General features: G+C 44.0%; 1 protein-coding gene across 1 annotated transcript in view; it reads right to left on the bottom strand.

The window, feature by feature from the left end:
* MMP20 (matrix metallopeptidase 20) overlaps positions 1-16,205 on the bottom strand; it is a 34,406-nt gene extending 18,201 nt beyond the window's left edge. The window contains exons 1-6 of the mRNA XM_058662532.1: positions 16,073-16,205; positions 8,422-8,669; positions 5,439-5,587; positions 3,647-3,772; positions 2,709-2,870; positions 1,004-1,145 (exon numbers count right to left, since the gene is read on the bottom strand). Of these exons, the coding sequence (XP_058518515.1) occupies positions 1,004-1,145; positions 2,709-2,870; positions 3,647-3,772; positions 5,439-5,587; positions 8,422-8,669; positions 16,073-16,198 (953 nt within the window). The 5' untranslated portion in view covers positions 16,199-16,205. The remainder of the gene's footprint in view (positions 1-1,003; positions 1,146-2,708; positions 2,871-3,646; positions 3,773-5,438; positions 5,588-8,421; positions 8,670-16,072) is intronic.
* Positions 16,206-18,359: the final 2,154 nt, after the last annotated feature.

The raw sequence follows: 18,359 nt of genomic DNA, 5'->3' as shown, positions 1-18,359 counted from the left end.
CTGAACCCAGGCCCTTCAGCGTGGGGTAAAAGTGCCCCAACTGCTCCAATAAGGGCTCACTTCTTATAATGCTTTGTTGACTATTCTCCTCCCTCATGCAACTTTGAGGGGTAGTGGGAGCAGTGTCCATCTCTATTGCCCCAGTCACCACAACAGTGCATGGCATCCAATGTGGGCTCAATGAATACCTTTTCGTTTAAGAAAATCAGTAATGTCACCCCTGCTCAAGCCTGAGTTATCTCTACCTCCTCTGGTTAGATTGAATTCTGTCTCTAAGAAAGGGAGGAATACAAATGAGTTTCTCTTTTCCTCCATGGAAAGAAGTAATTGCTGTAACCACTGTCATGGAGCTAGCCTTGAGAAACTGGAGTGTAGGGAGAGCGAGGCATTTGGCCTCCCTGTACTAACAGCTGAATGACAGCTGAGAAGAAAGCAGGCCTTGAAAAAGATGAGTTTAGAAGAATGCTGACCTTGGAACCATCCACTTGTCTATCTACCCATCAACTCATTTATTTGCTCTTCCATGCACTAGTTTATCATCCGTCCAACCTCCTCTTTGTCCATCTGTTCAGCTAGCCAACACTCATTCACCAAATATTTATTGAACACCATGTGCTTACACCAGGGATACAGTAGTGAGAAAACAGATATGAAATAAATATGCACTTGTGTGTTAGTACTACCACTTAGGTGTTGCCTTGGGAAGTTTATTTTCTCCCTTGAGGTGCTTTGTCTATAAGGTGAGGACTCTAATTTCCAGTATAAAAATCTTGAAGAAACTCTGCACATATGTGGAAAACACAGCACTAAGGCTATAGCAGCTGCTCCACAAACAGTAATTCTGGAGTTCTGCATCATTCTGGAGCCCCTGCCTGCCATTGTACCGCCACACAGGACTCCGTTTCTGCCTTCTCTGCACACAGGGTAACCACAGGCCCTCTGGAGTGGGGCTCATCTGGAGGGGGGAGCTAGGGCTGGGTGAGAACCAGTGGCTTTGGCTTACCGGTCCCTGAAGAACAGGAGTTCCTTCCCCAGCATCGTCACAGCATCAAAGGAAGAGCTGGAATCACAGAGGTCGGGGAGGATGGGTTTATGAGGAGGGATGTGGGGCAGGGTGGGCTTTCCCAGGAAGGGTTTCCGAGGTCCTAGGATCAAAAGTGATTTGGTTAGAATGGTGCCAGGAATTTGAACATACTGAATTTCTGCTGTCGAGATCAGGGTAGCTTGTCCACTGTCACTTTGTATGTGGCCGCGTCATAAGGAGAAGGCTGTTGATGGGAGGTAGACCTGGGCTTGAATCCTGGCTTCCCTAGTTGCTGAGTTATGTGGCTTGAAGCAAACTATTTAGTGTTTTTGAGGCTCAGTTTCCTCAGCTATAAAATGGTAAGGATAATAATAGTTCCTATCTTAGAAAATTCCGAAAAATAGTCCTATAAAGCACTTAGTAGGGTGCATGGTTCACTATAAATGTACCCCCAAAATGTTGCTATTATTTTATTATTATACCTAACCTCTTATAGCTATAGGTGTTCTGAATTAGAACTACCGATTATGTCTTGCCCTTGGCTAATGCTTTGTAATGAAACTCTTTTATCTGAACGAGCTTTTAACTTTCTTGGTTGCTGCTCTGTTCTTTTTATATGCTGCTTGGCTTTCTGTACCACATTTAAACCTTTCTTTAGGCATCCAGGAGAGCTGGAGTGAATGCTTGTGGAATTGAAGTTCATTAAAGTCATTTACTTCTTCAAGGGCTCATCTGGTGGAGACCCACTCCATGGGAAAGCTGCGTGCAGTGAGCTTGTTTCCTACTTGGTCTCTTGTAGGACTTCCCACTAGGTACAGAAGATTGAGCCTGCCCCGCGCATCCCACTGCCCCCAGCAAGACCCTGTTCTTTAGTGAGGCCTGTTGTAGCCAGAGGGTCAGGGGAGGAGACAGGCACAGGGCCAACATCGGAGATCATTTGAGACCAAGCAGGCAACAGGAACCAACAGTGGGATGTGGGTCAGAGGTGTGGTCAAGCTTCTGCAGAAGAGCAGAAACCAGACATTGGTGAGATTAGAAATGTGGCGAGGTTCCGTGTGGTCAAGTATTAACAGATGGGTGGGATTGCTCCCTAGTAACATGAACCCATGTTTTCTCATTTTGTTCACCTGTGTAAAAATGGCTGTGTTCAAATCTGCCCTTTGGCTCCTGAATGAGTGACAGTGGCCATCAGAGTGGCAGGGACTTTGCAGTGCATAAGAACCTACAACAGCAAGTGTTTGGATCTGGCCCTTCTGGGAAGCTAATGCGAATTGCTCTCCACTGGAGTCCTACCACTAGGGACTTGATGGGAAGCGGAGTTGTTTTCAACGTTTTCCTGCCTGTCAAGGTAGACAGAAGTGGCAACTTTCCTCTGCAGAAATAGAGATGGCAGAGGTCTTCTTTGGATGCAACTTTGGTGCCTCAGATGAGAGCTGATGATTGGCAGATGTGTGCCCATATCAAAATACCAACATGCTCTGGGAGTAATGCATAAACTTTCACTGCAGACTTCTGAAGAAGGAAGCAGTAGTGGTAGCTGGCAAATAAGCTTTTCACTAAGAGGCATTGTTGAGGCTGTCATCTCCAGCTTAATCTTTCACTGACAAAACATACCGTCTCTAAATTGGAGACTGGATGCCTGTCACTGTCAGGGTTAGTGATCAAAGAAATGTTGCAATCATACCGTACAGTGCCTGGATCCCTCTCACATCATCCTTGGGGAGGTGGAATCCGTAAGGATTCTGGTACTTATAAGTTGGGTACATCAGTGCTGTTGGATCTGTGGAATGGGCCAGGCCCAGAGCATGACCGAATTCATGAGCCGCCACTGTGAATAAATTGAAACCTAAACAATACAAGAGAGAAACAGACAGCATCAACATGGGTTTTTGTTTTGTGCTCCTGTCTTTACAGAGCAATCTATACCCCAGTTACAATCCATTGCATTTTCTTGACTGTCTTATTCAAAGATAGGTGAATTATTCTGAAACTTAACTTTTCTGACTAACCCAATTCCTTCACCCTTGACTAGGAGGGGGTTGGGGGGATGAAAATGTAAGTCAATCTCTTTGCTCATTGTCAGAAATTCGTGGTGGACAGATTAAAAAAAAAAAAGGCATGGGAGCTGTCAGTGGCAGTGCTACTTGGTCAAACATAAATCTAGGCCACAAATGCCCCGATATTGTCCTACTACTACCAGCTACTCCCTTTTATCCACACATACTCCACACTGAGGAACTGCAGGTGACCTGTGTGATATCCTACGCCCATCCTCATCACACTTCTCAGGGGAAGACTGATTCCTTCAGGTCATTTCTGGAGTCTATTTCCAACTACAAGCAAGAATCAGCAGATGCTGTATAACTTAAAACAGCTGTGTGTGTGGAGGAGGGGCTGGCCAGTTCTGGAGACAATATGCATGATACACAAATCAGACAAGCCTACAGCATAACTGAGGGTGGAGCTTTTTCCCTTATGGTGTTCCCTTTTAGATTTTTGGCTTACTTGTTTTTCCTAGCCAGCCCCCCTAATTAAAGGGTGGCTTGGGACGTTGAACCTCAAGGTTTCATGATGGAAGAAGGTACAATATTTTCCAGGTTATGGTGAATTGTGCATATATACCATTCGTTCCCATAGTCCACTTCTCAGCATTGTCGAAATGAGTATCTCCTCCCAGGCCTTCTCCAGGTGCAAATGCATGGGCTAGAGTCCCGCGAGGCCCATCAAATGGATAGGAATCCCCGTGATCTGAGTAAGTGGAGAGAAAACACCAGCAGGCTTCAGTCCTTCTAACAGTGGTGAGGAGCCCATTATTCCGAACGTAGAGCATTCTGAAGAACATGAACTCCTAAGTTTATTTTTAATATATATTTTAAAGAATAAGTTCTCATGTCATTTTCAGAATAAGTTCCTAGCTGCCTGTGGAATACTAGAGTTACTTCATGCTTCAAAGATAGTAAGCACTTAAATACCCCTTTTTTATTGTGACGTCTGTCAACTGACACACAGCCCACTATAAACAATGCTGAGATCCTTGGTCCCAGCAAGAGGAAGAATAGAAGGACGGTGACAACATGCCTGTTCCCCAAAGGGATTGTGACCTGCTGGCAGAATGAGCTTTCAAAATACGAAGCAGCTGAGACTCTATTAGAACAAGTAGATGTGTGCTTGCTGTCTATAATACAATTTAAGAAAGTGTAAAAAAAGAGAACATTTCTCTGTAATTTTGATATACTTTCATTTGTAAAATTCGGGGAAGTCACAGAGGTATTTATAAAAATCTAAGTTTGGATAGCTTTTTGTGTTTTTCTTTTATTGTCTATATTTTAGTTAGCAGTGATAGAGGAGGAGGAAGAATGAGATGAAGGTCAGAGTAGATGCCACATGTCACAATTGCTCAGAATTGCAATGAGAGCTCTGATGTGTCGCGACTCAGGTTTCAGTGCACTGGGTGTTAACCAGGTTGCAGGCTCGGACCTAGTGCAAGGGCAGCGTGGATTAGGGACAGCACAAAACAGAGCAGGGCAGAGTCTGCGGTTTGCTCCAGAGCCTGGAAACTGCCATGTGCCCTGCTGCCTGCCGCTTCCCCAGGCTGGCACTGGTCTTCCAGGAGGAGACATCTACCTAGTGCCAGGTGACCCGCAGAGGGTCTACACTCGACATTCGCTCTCTCAGAGCGCGCAAGCATTGCCCCTCCCACTCCTTCGGTGATACCAGATTAAAATTATGATCACGACCTGAAATGACACGGACACTCAGAATTACCATCTGTGGGAGGGGAAGAGGCTGCGACTCTCACGGTGGCTGTTGCGAAGTTGGGGGGGGAAAGTCATTTTATGGGTCTCTTGGCTCACTGCTTTTCCTTCCTACGTAAGTTTTTCCAAAAAGAGCTCTGAGCCAATCCCCGGTGAACGTTCAAGCCTCTGATCCTTGCCAGGGTGGGAGGTGACCTGGCGCAGCTGGCAAGCGAGAGGCAAGTGGCAGGCAGGCCTCCGTGCAATGCGCAAGGGAGTCGGCCAGTGCAGGCCAGGCAGGAGCAGCATAGTCCTACCCCTCACGGCAGGGGGAAAGCGGCATTCAGATAGTTGCCAAGTTCGTTTCCTTCTGTGAGAATTCGAGTTGGGAAACAACTGGCTAACAAGGAAAGGGGTGTAGAGCAGTTAACGTTTTCAAAGGGTCCACTGAATTTGGTACAATTGTCTCCTAGGGGAGCTAGACAGGAGAGAGCTTGTCACAGGGCGTACACTCTGCAGCTGGCCTGGCCTCCCTGGGCACCGTCGGGGGTCCAGGTGAAGATCACGGCTAGGCCCTCTGCCCCCTCTCCCAGCCCGGAGCAGAGGATCCAGTGTGGAGGACGGGCACTGGGACAATGCTCCCTGGAGTGGCAGCCCAAAAGCTAGAAGTCACACGGTACCTCCAGTTTCAAACGATATCATAATATCTGCTTCCCCCGTGTTGACTCTAACAAAGTTCAGCGGGACGGCGCTGCTCCAGGCCCGCAAGGCCATCTCCACCGCTTTGTCCACCTCCACGGGAGCCATGGAAGATGTGTACTTGGAAACCCTGTGAAAAGAGAAGACACTGGTTTTCCTTTCAGTCGCTACTCCAAAAGGAGGAAGGTGGGCATTATGTCCTAGGTTGTATTAAAAAAAATAAAAATGTTATACAGAAATCTGCAATTTAGATCTTGCGATGTAATAACTTTTTATTTTGCTTCCGTATATGTTGAAATGCTGCATGTTGAAACAACCGGGTGAATAACAGAGGAACAGGGGCAGTTGAGTTAATTTGGCACTGAAATAGTGTAGCTTCCAATATTGCTACACTACAAGTAATTTTAAAGAATAAAACCAAAGGGTCTATTTTCCTAAACATGGTTTTATTGGAAGGAAACTCTTATCCCCAAAGGGACTAAAAGTTTCAATGGTTAAAAAAATTATATAGATATGTTATTTTGAGGCTTTGCAAACCTCCATTGCAAGGCATCAGGATTTCCCAGGGCTGTTGGGGAATGCGTTTTCTCAAAGGGGAAATGCCAATGACACCACAGGATGCTTACAGGAACTGCAGAAGGCTGGGCCTCTGAGCAAGTCCTAGTGTGACAACGACATTTACAGCCACAAAACCAGTACAAAGGACAAACTGAGTGGAGCCGAAGTTAACAGTTCTCTTCAACTTTCTCTTTGGAAACATAGGACTGGGATTTCTGGCAGCAAGCAAAGCATGAAGAGGGCCCAGGAACTCCCAACCGGGACCATGAGCTGGAGAGGAATAATGGAGTCAAAGCGAGAAGTGAGGTGTGTGAGGGCCAACTTTAGGAGGCACTGTGAGGTCTTCCCCTCTCTCCCCAGTGCCCTCTTAAGGTGGCTGCTCAGCAAGTGCTTGGTAAATGGATGCATCAAAGAACATGCCGTCTAGCTAGGGGGTCGGCTTAGAGGCTCTCAGACCTTAGGCCTATAATAACTACTTTGGAAGCTGGTAAAATGCACGGGAGTGGTCCGGCGACCTGTATTTTAACAGGTATCCCAGGTTATTCTAAGGCAAGTGACCTGCATGGGAGACCCAGAAGAAGCTCCTGACTCCTGGCTTCAGATTGTCTCAGTTTGGTCATCGCAGCCACTTGGAGAGTGAACCAGTGGATGGAAGATCTTTCTGTCTGTCCTTCTCTCTGTAAATCTGTCTTTCCAATAAAAATAAATAAATATTAAAAAGAACTGTATCACATGTGTATCTACATTTTAGTACTCTGAATTATAGGAAGTGTCTGAGGTCTGGTCAGGGTACCTAGCTTCTGACGTTTTTCTGAGGGAGCGCCCACGGGGGAGCAGGTGCAGGTAGGTACCATGAATGAGCTGAGCTCTTGCAGTTGCTCCATTTATTACAGAATGTTACAATTCCAAAGTCCTGCCTCATTTTGATCAATTCCATTGGTGTTTGCCTGTATATAGTCTGTGTAAGTCTGTGTATAGTCACAGACTTTGTAAGGTAGTTTATTTTAAGAAAATGATGAAAAGATGTTGTGGATTTATATACAATTTCCTCCTCTTTGGGGTGGGGAGGAAGAGGGAAACTTAATTTTTTTTTTTGCTCAGGGCGCCTCCTTCAGGTCTCGTAGGCTAACAGCAGGCGACAAGTCGCCTAGCTTAACCCTTTTGGTGGCTCCGTTTGTTCACAACTTTGAGCAAACCTACTCAGTACTTGCCTCCCCAGCTCCCGTCCGGCTGCTCGCCCCTGATGGTGTGGCTGGGAACCTCTTTTGATTTGTATGGTTTGCTGCTTTCTGTGGTGTAAACACTCTCATTGTGGTTAATTTCAGTTAAAATCAACGCGGATAGTCTCGTGAACGTAGACAACAGTAGCATGTAGCAAAGCAGAATGAGATATGTTTGATTGCCTTTGTTTTTTTAATGTATTTTATTTAATTGAGACTTCACAGAATTTAATAATGTATGTGTTTAGCAGCAGCTCATAGAACTCTTGGCAACTTAGCTGGCTGCTAAATTCCTGACTTTTCAAAAAGTGATTTCTTTAATTTATGTGAAAGAGAGAGACTGACAGGCACAGAAAGATTATCTTGCAATTGCTGGTTCATTCCCTGAAAAGCCACGGGGCTGGACTAGGCTGAAAGCAGAAGCCTCTGATGCAGTCTGGTCTCCCTGCTGTGTGGCGGGGACCCACACGCTTGGATCATCTCCTGCTGCTTTCGCAGGTAGCAGGGAACTGGATCAGAAGGCGAGCGGCTGGCATTTGGTATTGCGCGTGGCAGTTCAAGCTGCTCTAAATTTTTGACGTTTGGCTCTTGTGAGCTGTTAGGAGCCAGTTCCGGCACATGTGCATGCGCACACACACACCTGGACTGTGGCACCGTCGGACCTTTCCTGTTGCGGGGTATCATATGGATGTGCTCATTCAAAAATGCAACCCGATCCTGTTCCCTGCTCTCCACTGTCCAGGGAAAAAGTCAGAACTCCTGAAGTTACATGCTAATTACCCCTAAGGCTGCCTTTTCAGACCCAGTTCCTACCACCCCCTCTCGCACTGCAGCACACGTGGAGGGCTGTGACCATAGCCATGCCGCTCAGTCTGCTCTCTGCTGCCATCTGCTGGCTCTGCTCTGCTATCTGAAAGACCACTAACATTTACAAGGCCTAGGCCAAGACTACACACCGGAGCAGTCTGCCGCGCTGCATCCACAGGCATGCTTGAAGCCTGTATGGCGCAGGTGCCACCCATTCTAGTGGATTGTCCAGTGTCAGTAATGGTCAGACCTAAAGAATCTCTTTTCTTACGGTCATGGCACTCAAGATTTTTATGCGGTTCAGAAGTATTTTTTTTTTTTTAAAGAAGTCAAGAGAGGGGGTATTTCTCTCTGAATTTTGGAGACTCCATCTCATTACCTGTATGTCAAAGTATTTTTTTTCCATTTGGGTTCACCTGGGAAGAGGCGGTAGTTTGCCACATCAGGAACTCCACAGCGAGGCTTCTTGATCACATCCATTGTGTTCTGGTCTAGCTTGCCTGTGACTTGGAGGCCAAAGAAAGCTTGTAGCTCCTTTATCTTCTTAACCATGGCATTGCCTCCTCTTGCAACCATCTCACCAACCTGGGTTCCTCCTTTCTTTGTGTAATACTTGTCAAGATAAGCCTGAAATGGAGAGGTGGGTTGACATGTCTAAGGTGCATTATGAGAAAGAGTCATGGCCAGATAAGACAGGAGACCAAAGCCTTACTCTACGAAGTACAGTACGGAGTGTGTGGGCATGTATGTGAGTGTTCAGCCTAGCAGCTTAGATGTTGCATCTCCTTTCAGAGCGTCTGGCTTAGAGTCTCTGCTTTGATTTACATTCTAGCTTCCTGCTAATTAATATACGGCCTGAGAAACAGCAGATGATGGTTGAAGTGGTTGGGTCCCTGATACCTACATGGGAGATGTAGATTCAGTTCCTGGCTTCAGCCTGGCCCAATCCTACCCGTTGTGGGCACTTCTGTCTGTCTTTTCCTCTCAAATAAACAAATAAAAAAGTGAAAAAAAAAAGCACAAAGAGTATATTTCCACATCTAAAAAACATTAGACATATTTGCTTTGGATAGTGGAGGTTTTAGTCTTTCTCTTTTTTACACTTGCAGTTTATGATCTTTCTATAGTAATATGCATTATTGCTTTCATTTTTTGAAAGAGAATAATGGAAGGAAGAGAAAGTGGACATCATTGTCATAGATTGGTAATTTGTTGGTGAGGCTCTTTCCCCAGCTTGAACACAGAGGTAGCTGGATCGTTTGGTAACAGGTGAAGGGTATTATATTTTCCCCATACATAATGGAAGAGAAGTATGTTTGTGACTCACAGAGGAATGGAATTCTAGCCTCTTGTCCTCTGCAAAGACAGAGGTCATCCTGGTTTTCAGCTGAGCTTGAAATCAGCTCAGGTGAGTCAGCAAGTGGGCTGGAGTTTGTTTCCATGGGGTAGGCTTCCTGGGCAAGCTTTGGGCCCTCTGAGGGAAATAAAATGAACCATAAATCACATGGTTTTCATCTGTACGGGAAGACTCAAAACCCCTTAGTATGCAGTGTTTAAGATACCAAGCATCTGGGCTGGGCTGGTGATTGAGGCAAGGTTGTATAAATGCAGGGTGAAGACTTAAGCCCAGCGATATCACCTACCCAACTTAGTCAAAAAAATACTCAAAGAGAAATTAAAGATTGATTCAAATCTGCTTTTTTATATAAATAGTCTCATATTTATATTAGCATAGTTTTATTTAATATAAATTTTATTTCTTATCTATATATTGATAATATGTACATTTTAATATATTACATGTACTATATGCATTCATATAGTTGTTTTATATATAATACATATACAGATAATAAAGTGAAAGTAAGCTTTTTAAGAGGGATTTGCTAGATTATATTCTTATAAGAGAGTCTTCAAAAAGTTTATGACAATTGTGTATTCTGAAAAAATTATGCATTGATTTCACATTTCACACAAAATAGAAACGTTTAAATTATATTTTGTAAAAACTTTTAAATGTACCCTTGTATATTCATGTGCTATGATACTAAGCCTTCAGTGAGGTCACATGTATGAAAAGTGATATTTAATGCCATGGAAGAACGCTATTAATGTCGTGGTAATGTACTGAGAAACATAAGGGAGAAATCTTCATACAGGTGATAATTAAAATTCTGTAAATAAACAAAGCACCTATAGTAAAAAATGAAATGAGGTGTATCTGATTGTTACTATTGGTTATCTCTGTGAGATGAAATTACGGGTGCCAATTAATTTTTTCTTTATCTCTTTATGTGTGTTGCAGATTGCTAGAATGCAAATGTGCTGTTATTGTTCAGGAGAAAGCCAAGGGACTGAGGCTTACTCCCATGTCTGGAAAGGGAGCTCCATTTCCTTACTGTGGGGCCAACCGATCCTTCCCCTCACCCTGTGCCCTGTGGGTGTCAGGAGCTCAGCTTCCCGGTGACCATCCCTTAAAGGTTCAGGTGAGATGAGAACCCAAGGGGAGGAAAAAGGAGAGGCCCTGAAACCTGGAGACACTCTGAGAAAACAGGTGACGATGTGGTCGCATTCCCAGCTCTGATTTTATCCTGTTGGGCAGATTGATGCTGTGATAACACAGTAATGATGGTGATGTCCCCATTCCACATCTGGAGACAGCTATGATCTTAAGTATTTTCATTCCCTTGTTAGGTTATGTGTTGCACTTCCACTTTTTGTTTTACCTAATATAGTGATGTAATGGAAGATGGGCAAGCAAGCTAAGTGGAAAATATATTTACCACAGTTACAATGTAGCAGAGAGATCTTTCATTCTACTTATTCACTTCTCAAATGCTGGCAATAACCAGGGCTGGAGGAAACCCAAGCAAGGATGCTGAGATTCCATGAGAGCCTCTCATATGGATGACGGACACTCAAGTATTTGAGATGAGCCTCAGTGGGCAGCTAGATCAGAAGCAAAGCTAAAACTTGAACCCAGGCACTCAGACCTGGGATGTGGCTGTCCCAAGCAGTCACCTAACTGGTATGCCACAGCATCTGCCCCAGGTTGGTTTATTTCTCTCTCTCTTCCTTCCTTCCTTTATTCACCTTTTCTCTTAGGCGGAGTGCGAGAAGGAATGTGATACATCCGTTGATTCACTCCCCCAATGCCTGCAATACCTGGAGCTGGGCCAGTCCCAAGCCAGGAGCCCGAAGTCCCATCTCGGTCTCCCATGAGTGCCTGGGCCATCACATACGGTCTCCCAATACATTAACCAGAAACTGGATCAACAGTGTGGAGCAGGGACTGGTGTTGTGCTGCAGAGGGCTAAGCCACTGCCCGCGATGCCAACATCCCATGTAGAGCACTGGTTTGGTTGCCAGCAGCTCTGCTTCCCACCCAGCTCTGTTAATTTTCTTGGGAAAGCAACAGCAGCTGTCAGGTGCGTGGGAGGCCGAGAGGAAGTTCCTGGCTCCTGCCTTCGAACAGACTCTGTCCTGTCTGTTGTGACCATTTAGAGAAAGATCCAGCAGAGGGAAGGTCTCTGTTAGCATCTCTTTTTCTTTCACTCTTTCTTTTTAAATAAGCAAACAAATAAATAAGTAAAAATGTTTAAAAGCACAGAGCAGTCTGAGCTGGGTCCAGGCAGTCCAGTGTGGTACACGCGTACCTCAAGCAGGGGTTTAATCACTAGTGCCACATCAGCTCCCCCTCAAATGTCTTTTTTAAAAAAGTGATTGAGCACCTGTGCACCTCATGAGGACCAGATCAGGGAAAAACCAGGCTGGGCTGATTATTCCTACTGGTGCAATCTACAATTAGAGTGGGTGAGGGTTGTTGGGGCTTAGCCACAGCGTCAGCTGGCAGAAGCTGGCACTGGGGGCTAGTTCTGTCGAGTTAAACCACAGAACCACCTGGAGAGTGCATAATCTGGGAGTGGGAGTGGCCTGGGAGGGAAATAGTGGGCTCCTCCCTCTTGGGTTACCACCCCCCATGGGAGGGCACGAAAACTAGGACAGGGGCTGGAATGGCTAGACAGAGATACCCAACAATATCTGTGAAGGCTGGATAGTTGAGCTGGTTAGGTGGAACAAGGTTTTAATATCCATCGACATGTATGAGAGCAGAAGGGGATGTGGGACAGACTGGACTAGTCTGCCACACATACTGGCACACCAGGGTAGGGGGCGGGCCTGGCTGGGGTTATTGTGGGTTGCTGTGGCTGGGCTGCAGCTCACACTGGTTTATGTGAAGACCGAGTATGTTCTGGGCAGAACCAGGCTGGACTGCAAACACCCATTGGTTCCAGTGGAAGTCAGGGATGGAAACACAACCAACCCAGCAACTGCAACCAACAGCTGATTGGGGCAATGGGCTGTGCCGGGCCCTGTGCTTGCTAGTACATACAAGAATCTGGTCAGGGAACACCTCAGACAAAATTTCTTTGGGGATCCCCCCAATCGAGCTTTCGGGCTCAGAATGCTAACCATCAAATGACAGAGGACAGAGCAAGTCAATCAACCACCTCAGCTATATGTTGGGAATGAAAATACTGGGCAAACAGAGACTATATGATGGACTATGTCAATCAGTGGAATCTCCAACGACCACATCGTGCTTGGAGTGGTGAGAGTGGCAGCAATTCAGAACTGTTGAACTATCAGAACCACTTGAGCAAGACCCTCGGAGCATGCCCCACATCTGGGACCTCGGGTGGGTGGGAGACTGGGTGGGGCTTCTCCCTTAAGATCTCCTTTTATATCAGATATATTTAGGAAACAATACGGAACTGATTGTCTTACCCATCTTCCTGTAGTGCTTGAACCTTTTTGCCCTAATTATGCCAAGATTGTAAAAAAAAAAGTGATTGAGTTTTTACAATGTATGTACTATCAATATATGCATTTTTGTAACTAAATGCTTTATTTCTTTATTGTATGCATCCGATATTAGACCAGGCTGGTCATAGAAGATAGGAGTAAAACAGCACCTTCTAATGAAGTAAAAATAAAAATAGAAATGATTCCCACTTAAAAAAAAGAGCAAAAAATATTAAGTGCATGTCTGCAATGTTCTTTGTGAAGGTTAGGAGTTTAAAATTAACAGTATGTTTCAAGACAAGGTGAAGTTTGAGGTATAGTTATTCAACATCTCTCTTTGGTTAAGTCACAGCAATATATTTGTGATCACTTTGGATCCTATCTGAAAAATTCTGAAGTATAATCCAGGCAGCGTCACTAATAAGCACAGATATTGCTTTTGTGTCAGCTTTCCCATCTATAAAATGGGGTTTATTTCTACTATACCAGGAGGCCCTCAACCTGTTTTTAAGTGCATGAAAAGAGGTTAAGATGTTTTCTTCCCCTTTATTCTATTTCTAGAAACTCTTCAGAAAAAAAATCTTTTAGGATAGGCACAATGATACTCAAGGGAACATTATTTTTAAGGAAAGGATGTACCCAACAAGGAAAATGGCAAATTAAATTATAATTTACATGTGTTCTAGAATATTTTCCCTGTTTAAATTAGTTAATGAAAATACATCAAAATTTTTCTTAAGACGGAATATGAGTCAATGAGAAAAACAGGACCTGTGTTCTGAAGACCATATCTGCTGAAAAAAGGTTTTTATAACAGAAAATAAAGTAGTAGAGGCACATCTGAATATAACAGTTGGTATTTAGAAGGAATTATTTGCATGTTCTGTTTCTTTGGTTATAAATACTTTATAATGCCAGTGGTAAAATGTATGTTATTTTAAAAGACATTATTAAAGAAACCAACATTAAAACTTAATATGATGCTGCAGAGAGTCTCTTACCACGGATCTTACATAATGATTTTTTGAGTTTTTCACAGTGGCAAAAGCAATATCTGTTCAGTAGAACCCATAGTTTATTTAAACTTGGGATTGTGACCTTTGCCCAGGCTAGCGATCGGGCACAATTTTGTCTCCTGAAGCTGGGTGGTGGCAGGTACTAGGCTGCGGTGTTTGATAGGTGATGAATATTCATTCTATGACATTCTTTTTTTTGGACATGGCCCCATTCTGAGCTATGGAAAATGTGAACTGTTTTTCTTTTTTGACAATCCCAGGATGAAGCCCTGGATTAGGAGAAGAGGTAGGCGTTGTTTTTCCATCATTTTCAAAGCCTTTAAGCAAATTGTCAAATCAGAATGTAAGGTTGTCAGAGGGTGTGAAGCCAATTAACTAAGAACCTGTTTTTCCCTCCAGATGTAGACGCTGCAGCCCGTGGATCTTGGAGGGAGAACAGAGGGCTAGAAATGTGGCCTGCCTTGATATCTTCAGGCATGAATGTCCTCAGAGATTGAGCTAGAAAGAATACTGCTTGCCAGTCTGTGACTGGTTAGGCTAGCAAGGAAAGCTTTCTGAATTTCTTGCTACATTCTGGGGCAAGACACTTTCTAGAGAGTTGACCACCAGTATTTCTGCTGTGGCAGGCTCTATGCTGCCACTGTGGCCGCAAAGGGGGCTCAGTCAGTGCAGACATCAGTGGTACGTCCAGCTTTGGCTGTGGACTGCAGGTCACCTGAAGCAAGGGCTAGCACCCAGGTCTCAGGCACCTCACACCTGCTCTGTCCTCTCCTTCCTGATGTTGTAAAACTACTGAATCAGAGCCGGTGGGATCATGTGGGGGCAACCGATTCGAAACCAGCAAGCACCAATAAAATACACAATTTTCAATGGATGCTGAGAGATTTTAGAATTCATCCAAGAGTAAGCTCAAGTCCAAGCAAACGTAATTCTACAGGCATGTAGTAGACTTCCAATGAACTTCACACACAGGTTGGAGTGGCAGGGGAACTGGCCAATTGGTAGTATGACCAATTGGTGGGAGTAGGATGGTGCATGCTGGGGAGCCTCAACTGGGCTATGCTCTCTGCCTCCGCAGTGCCTGGGCCTCTGGTGCAGCCTGGCCGGCAGAGAACGAGCCCGAGCCCGAGCTAGAGCTGGGAATCATGGACGTGCTACGATTTTGACAGACTCTAGAAAAAGAAGCCTGCATGCAAAGCTATCTCTTTCACACATCTTCACTAACGTTTGAAATTCTATCCCTAGAAATGCTTTTTTTTTTTTAAAAAAGAATAAACATTGCCATCATCTTTTAGAACACAGAACATTTGAGATAATTTTGAGTCATGTGGTCTTTGTAAAATTTATACATGGATAATCTATAACAGGCTCTTTTTTTGTCAGATTAGAGAGCCGGTAAAAGAAGAAATTAGATGGAGTGTGTGTTTAGCCTCCGAGTTAAGAGGCTTGAGTTCTGTATTGGAGTGCCTTGGTTCAACTCCTGGGTCCACTTCTGGATCTCAGCTTCCTGTTAACATAGATCTGGCCAGGCAAAATATTACTGGGGTCGCTGCCACGCACACAGCAGATGGGAACTTTCTGCCTCCCTGCTTGTATGACTCTCAAATAAATAATACAACAAATATTTTTAAAAGAAAGAAAATATAATAAAGTAAGGATAGTCTGGGCATGTGTATTAAAGAGGAAGTGGCTTAGCACCCAGGAAATACAAGGTCAGCTTTACATTTTGATCAAGATGACCCTGAATATGAGGGCCATTCCTACAAATAGGAGCACAGGAAATCCGTCCGCTGTGACTGCTAAATCACATGCGTAGCACTAAATTCACAAACTCACTTCCAGGAGGAGAAGCTTCTAGCTCAGTGTTTACTTTTCTGCTCCTGTGTTTCCTCCTTCGTAATTCCTCCAATGCTTTTCTGTTTTTTTTTTTTTTCTAATTGTGTGCTTTTTGGAAACCACTTCAAATTTATGAAAGATTTACCATAAGAGTTATTCATTTATTTATCATTCATGCAGCATGTGCATCTAAATATGTACCAGACACCACTCTTCAACGAGTAGGAGACAGCATGGCAGAGACCTCAATGGACTTAGCAAGTGGCTTACAAAGAATAACAGATTTCTTCTTTAACTGCTTCTCTCAATTTTCCCTTTTAGGCTTTTCGGGGGCAGAGGGAGAAAAAGTGAATTGGGCAAAGATTCACAAACCTGTGCGAGGTGGAAGTTGTTTCTCCAGGTCCTGGGGGTGGCTGTGAATAGGGAAGGGGCTGCAGCGGAAAACTTCAAAGCCATGATGAGGAAGACAGCGAGGCCAGATGCAGGGAGCACCTTCATCTCCTTAAGGTAGCTTGGTAATTATATCAGCTCGGGGATGGCAGACAGTGCACATTTGCACTTCGACCTTGGGCTCCTTATATAGAGTCAAGCAGGTCTGGGTCCTCCGTGCAAGGATGATTCATGTCTCAAATGGTAATTACACAGCCCATTTCTCCCCCTGATGATGGGGTAACACCAGGCTGCAACAGGAGTCAGGGAATGCTTCATCCTTTGCGACTTACCAAAGAAAAGGAACAGTCACTTTTCCTAAAGCTTATCAGCTTTGTGTATTCATTGGAGTAAACTTAATCGACCTGAACGCAACTCAACCAAGACATTGGATTTGTCTCAGTGTGGGGGTCTTTGTTCATTCTGATGACAGAAAAGGCAAATGATCAGGTTCTCACTAAACTTGTCCTCACAGTAATACTGGGTTCTGCACACTTTCGACCCAATCTCCTGTATCCTCTGCATCTACTTCAACATTTGCCAGTAACAAATGCAATTCACAATGACAGTTCTGAGACACTAAGATCCTGAATCATCAAGGTTATTCTACACTTTACTGCACTGACTTTGAGTGGAAAATAACTGGCGTACAGTTACAGCACTTTTCAATGAGTTCATAAGGAGGACAGTCCATTGCAGTGACCTCTGATTCATGCGGTCATTTCTTTTGCTTGACTCTGATTAAGACTGGTTTTGACTTGGAGATGGCCTGGGGAAATGGTGTTAGGTGGTGGGAAGAGCGCTTTGAGATTAGACCAATTGAGATTAGATTTTATTTGAGATATTTCTTAGCTGTGAAACCTTGGGCAGATTACTCATTTATTTCCTGTGAACATGAATTTTTGGATAATAAACACTGGCCTGTGCAAACTCCTAGATGTCAGGTAGCATAGAACTTTAGTGTGGTATCTGCTAGCACCACTTGTATCTTTGAAATCTGGGTTCAAATCCCGATCCTGACAGTTGTGTATATGACTTTGAGCAGACACATTCATTGCTTTCAGTTGTGGAATTTTTCTGCCTGTAAAACAAGGGGGAGTTGCCTATTTGGTAGATTTGAAGTAAACAATGTCATAACAAAGCCCTTAGCAAAATGCTCACTAGACATTAGCTCTTGCAAAATAATGCTCTGCTTATCTTTTTATTTTGGTGCCAGGGATCTGGTGGGCTCAGGCTTTTAAGAAGTATTTTTTTTGAGTGGCTGTATGGATGATTGCCTCAGCGATTCTCTAACTGTGGGTCCTAGCCCCATCAACAGTGTCACTCTCTAACTGTGGGTCCTAGCCCCATCAACAGTGTCACCATCACCTGGAAACACAAAACGTCAGGTCCCACCTAGATTTACCCTGGGAGTGGAACGCATTGACTTGTGTTTTAGCAAGTCCTCCAGGGAATTCTGATACATTTTAAGGCTGGAAAACCACTAATTATGAGGTCAGAAATACATTGAAAAAGATGTGTAAGATATACCAAGGATACCCCAAGTCATAGAAAGCATGCAATGCTACTCTTACTATCCAAAGCCTTATATTTTAGAAGTGATATACCTAGTATTTAAAAATTATTTTTCTTATAGATATTTCATTGCTTGATAATGATTTGAAACTATCCAATGACATTAATTAAAAAAAAAGACATATGAAAAAATGGTCAGGCTCCCTAGCTGCCAGGGAAATACAAATGAAAATCGCATTGAAGTTCCACTTAACTCCAGTGAAATTGGCCTGCATTCAGAATCCTATTAACAACACCTACTGGTGTGGATGTGGGGAGAAAGGCATCCTCCTTCACTGTTGGTGAGAGTGTAGGCTAGTACAACCGCTATGGAAATCAGTATGGAGAGTGATAAGAGAACTAAAAATTGACCTGCCATATGACCCAGCTATCCTACTTCTGGGAATGTATCCAAAGGAGATGAAATCTGCACATAAGAAATTGACCTGTAATTCTATATTTATAGCAGCACAATCTACAATTGTGAAGACATGGAAACAATCCAGATGTCCGTTGAAAGAGGAATGGATAGAGAAACCATGAAATGTCTACTCTATGGAATACTACCTAGCCATTAAAAAGACTGAAATTCTTTCACTTGCAACCAAATGATGCCAGCTAGAGACCATTAATGCTCAGTGAAAAAAACCAATCCCCAAAGGACAAATATCACATG

This window comes from Ochotona princeps, chromosome 4 (assembly GCF_030435755.1).
Source record: "Ochotona princeps isolate mOchPri1 chromosome 4, mOchPri1.hap1, whole genome shotgun sequence".
Lineage (NCBI taxonomy): Eukaryota > Metazoa > Chordata > Mammalia > Lagomorpha > Ochotonidae > Ochotona > Ochotona princeps.
Note: the sequence above shows the minus strand (reverse complement) of the source record. Positions and strands in the feature narration are given on the sequence as shown.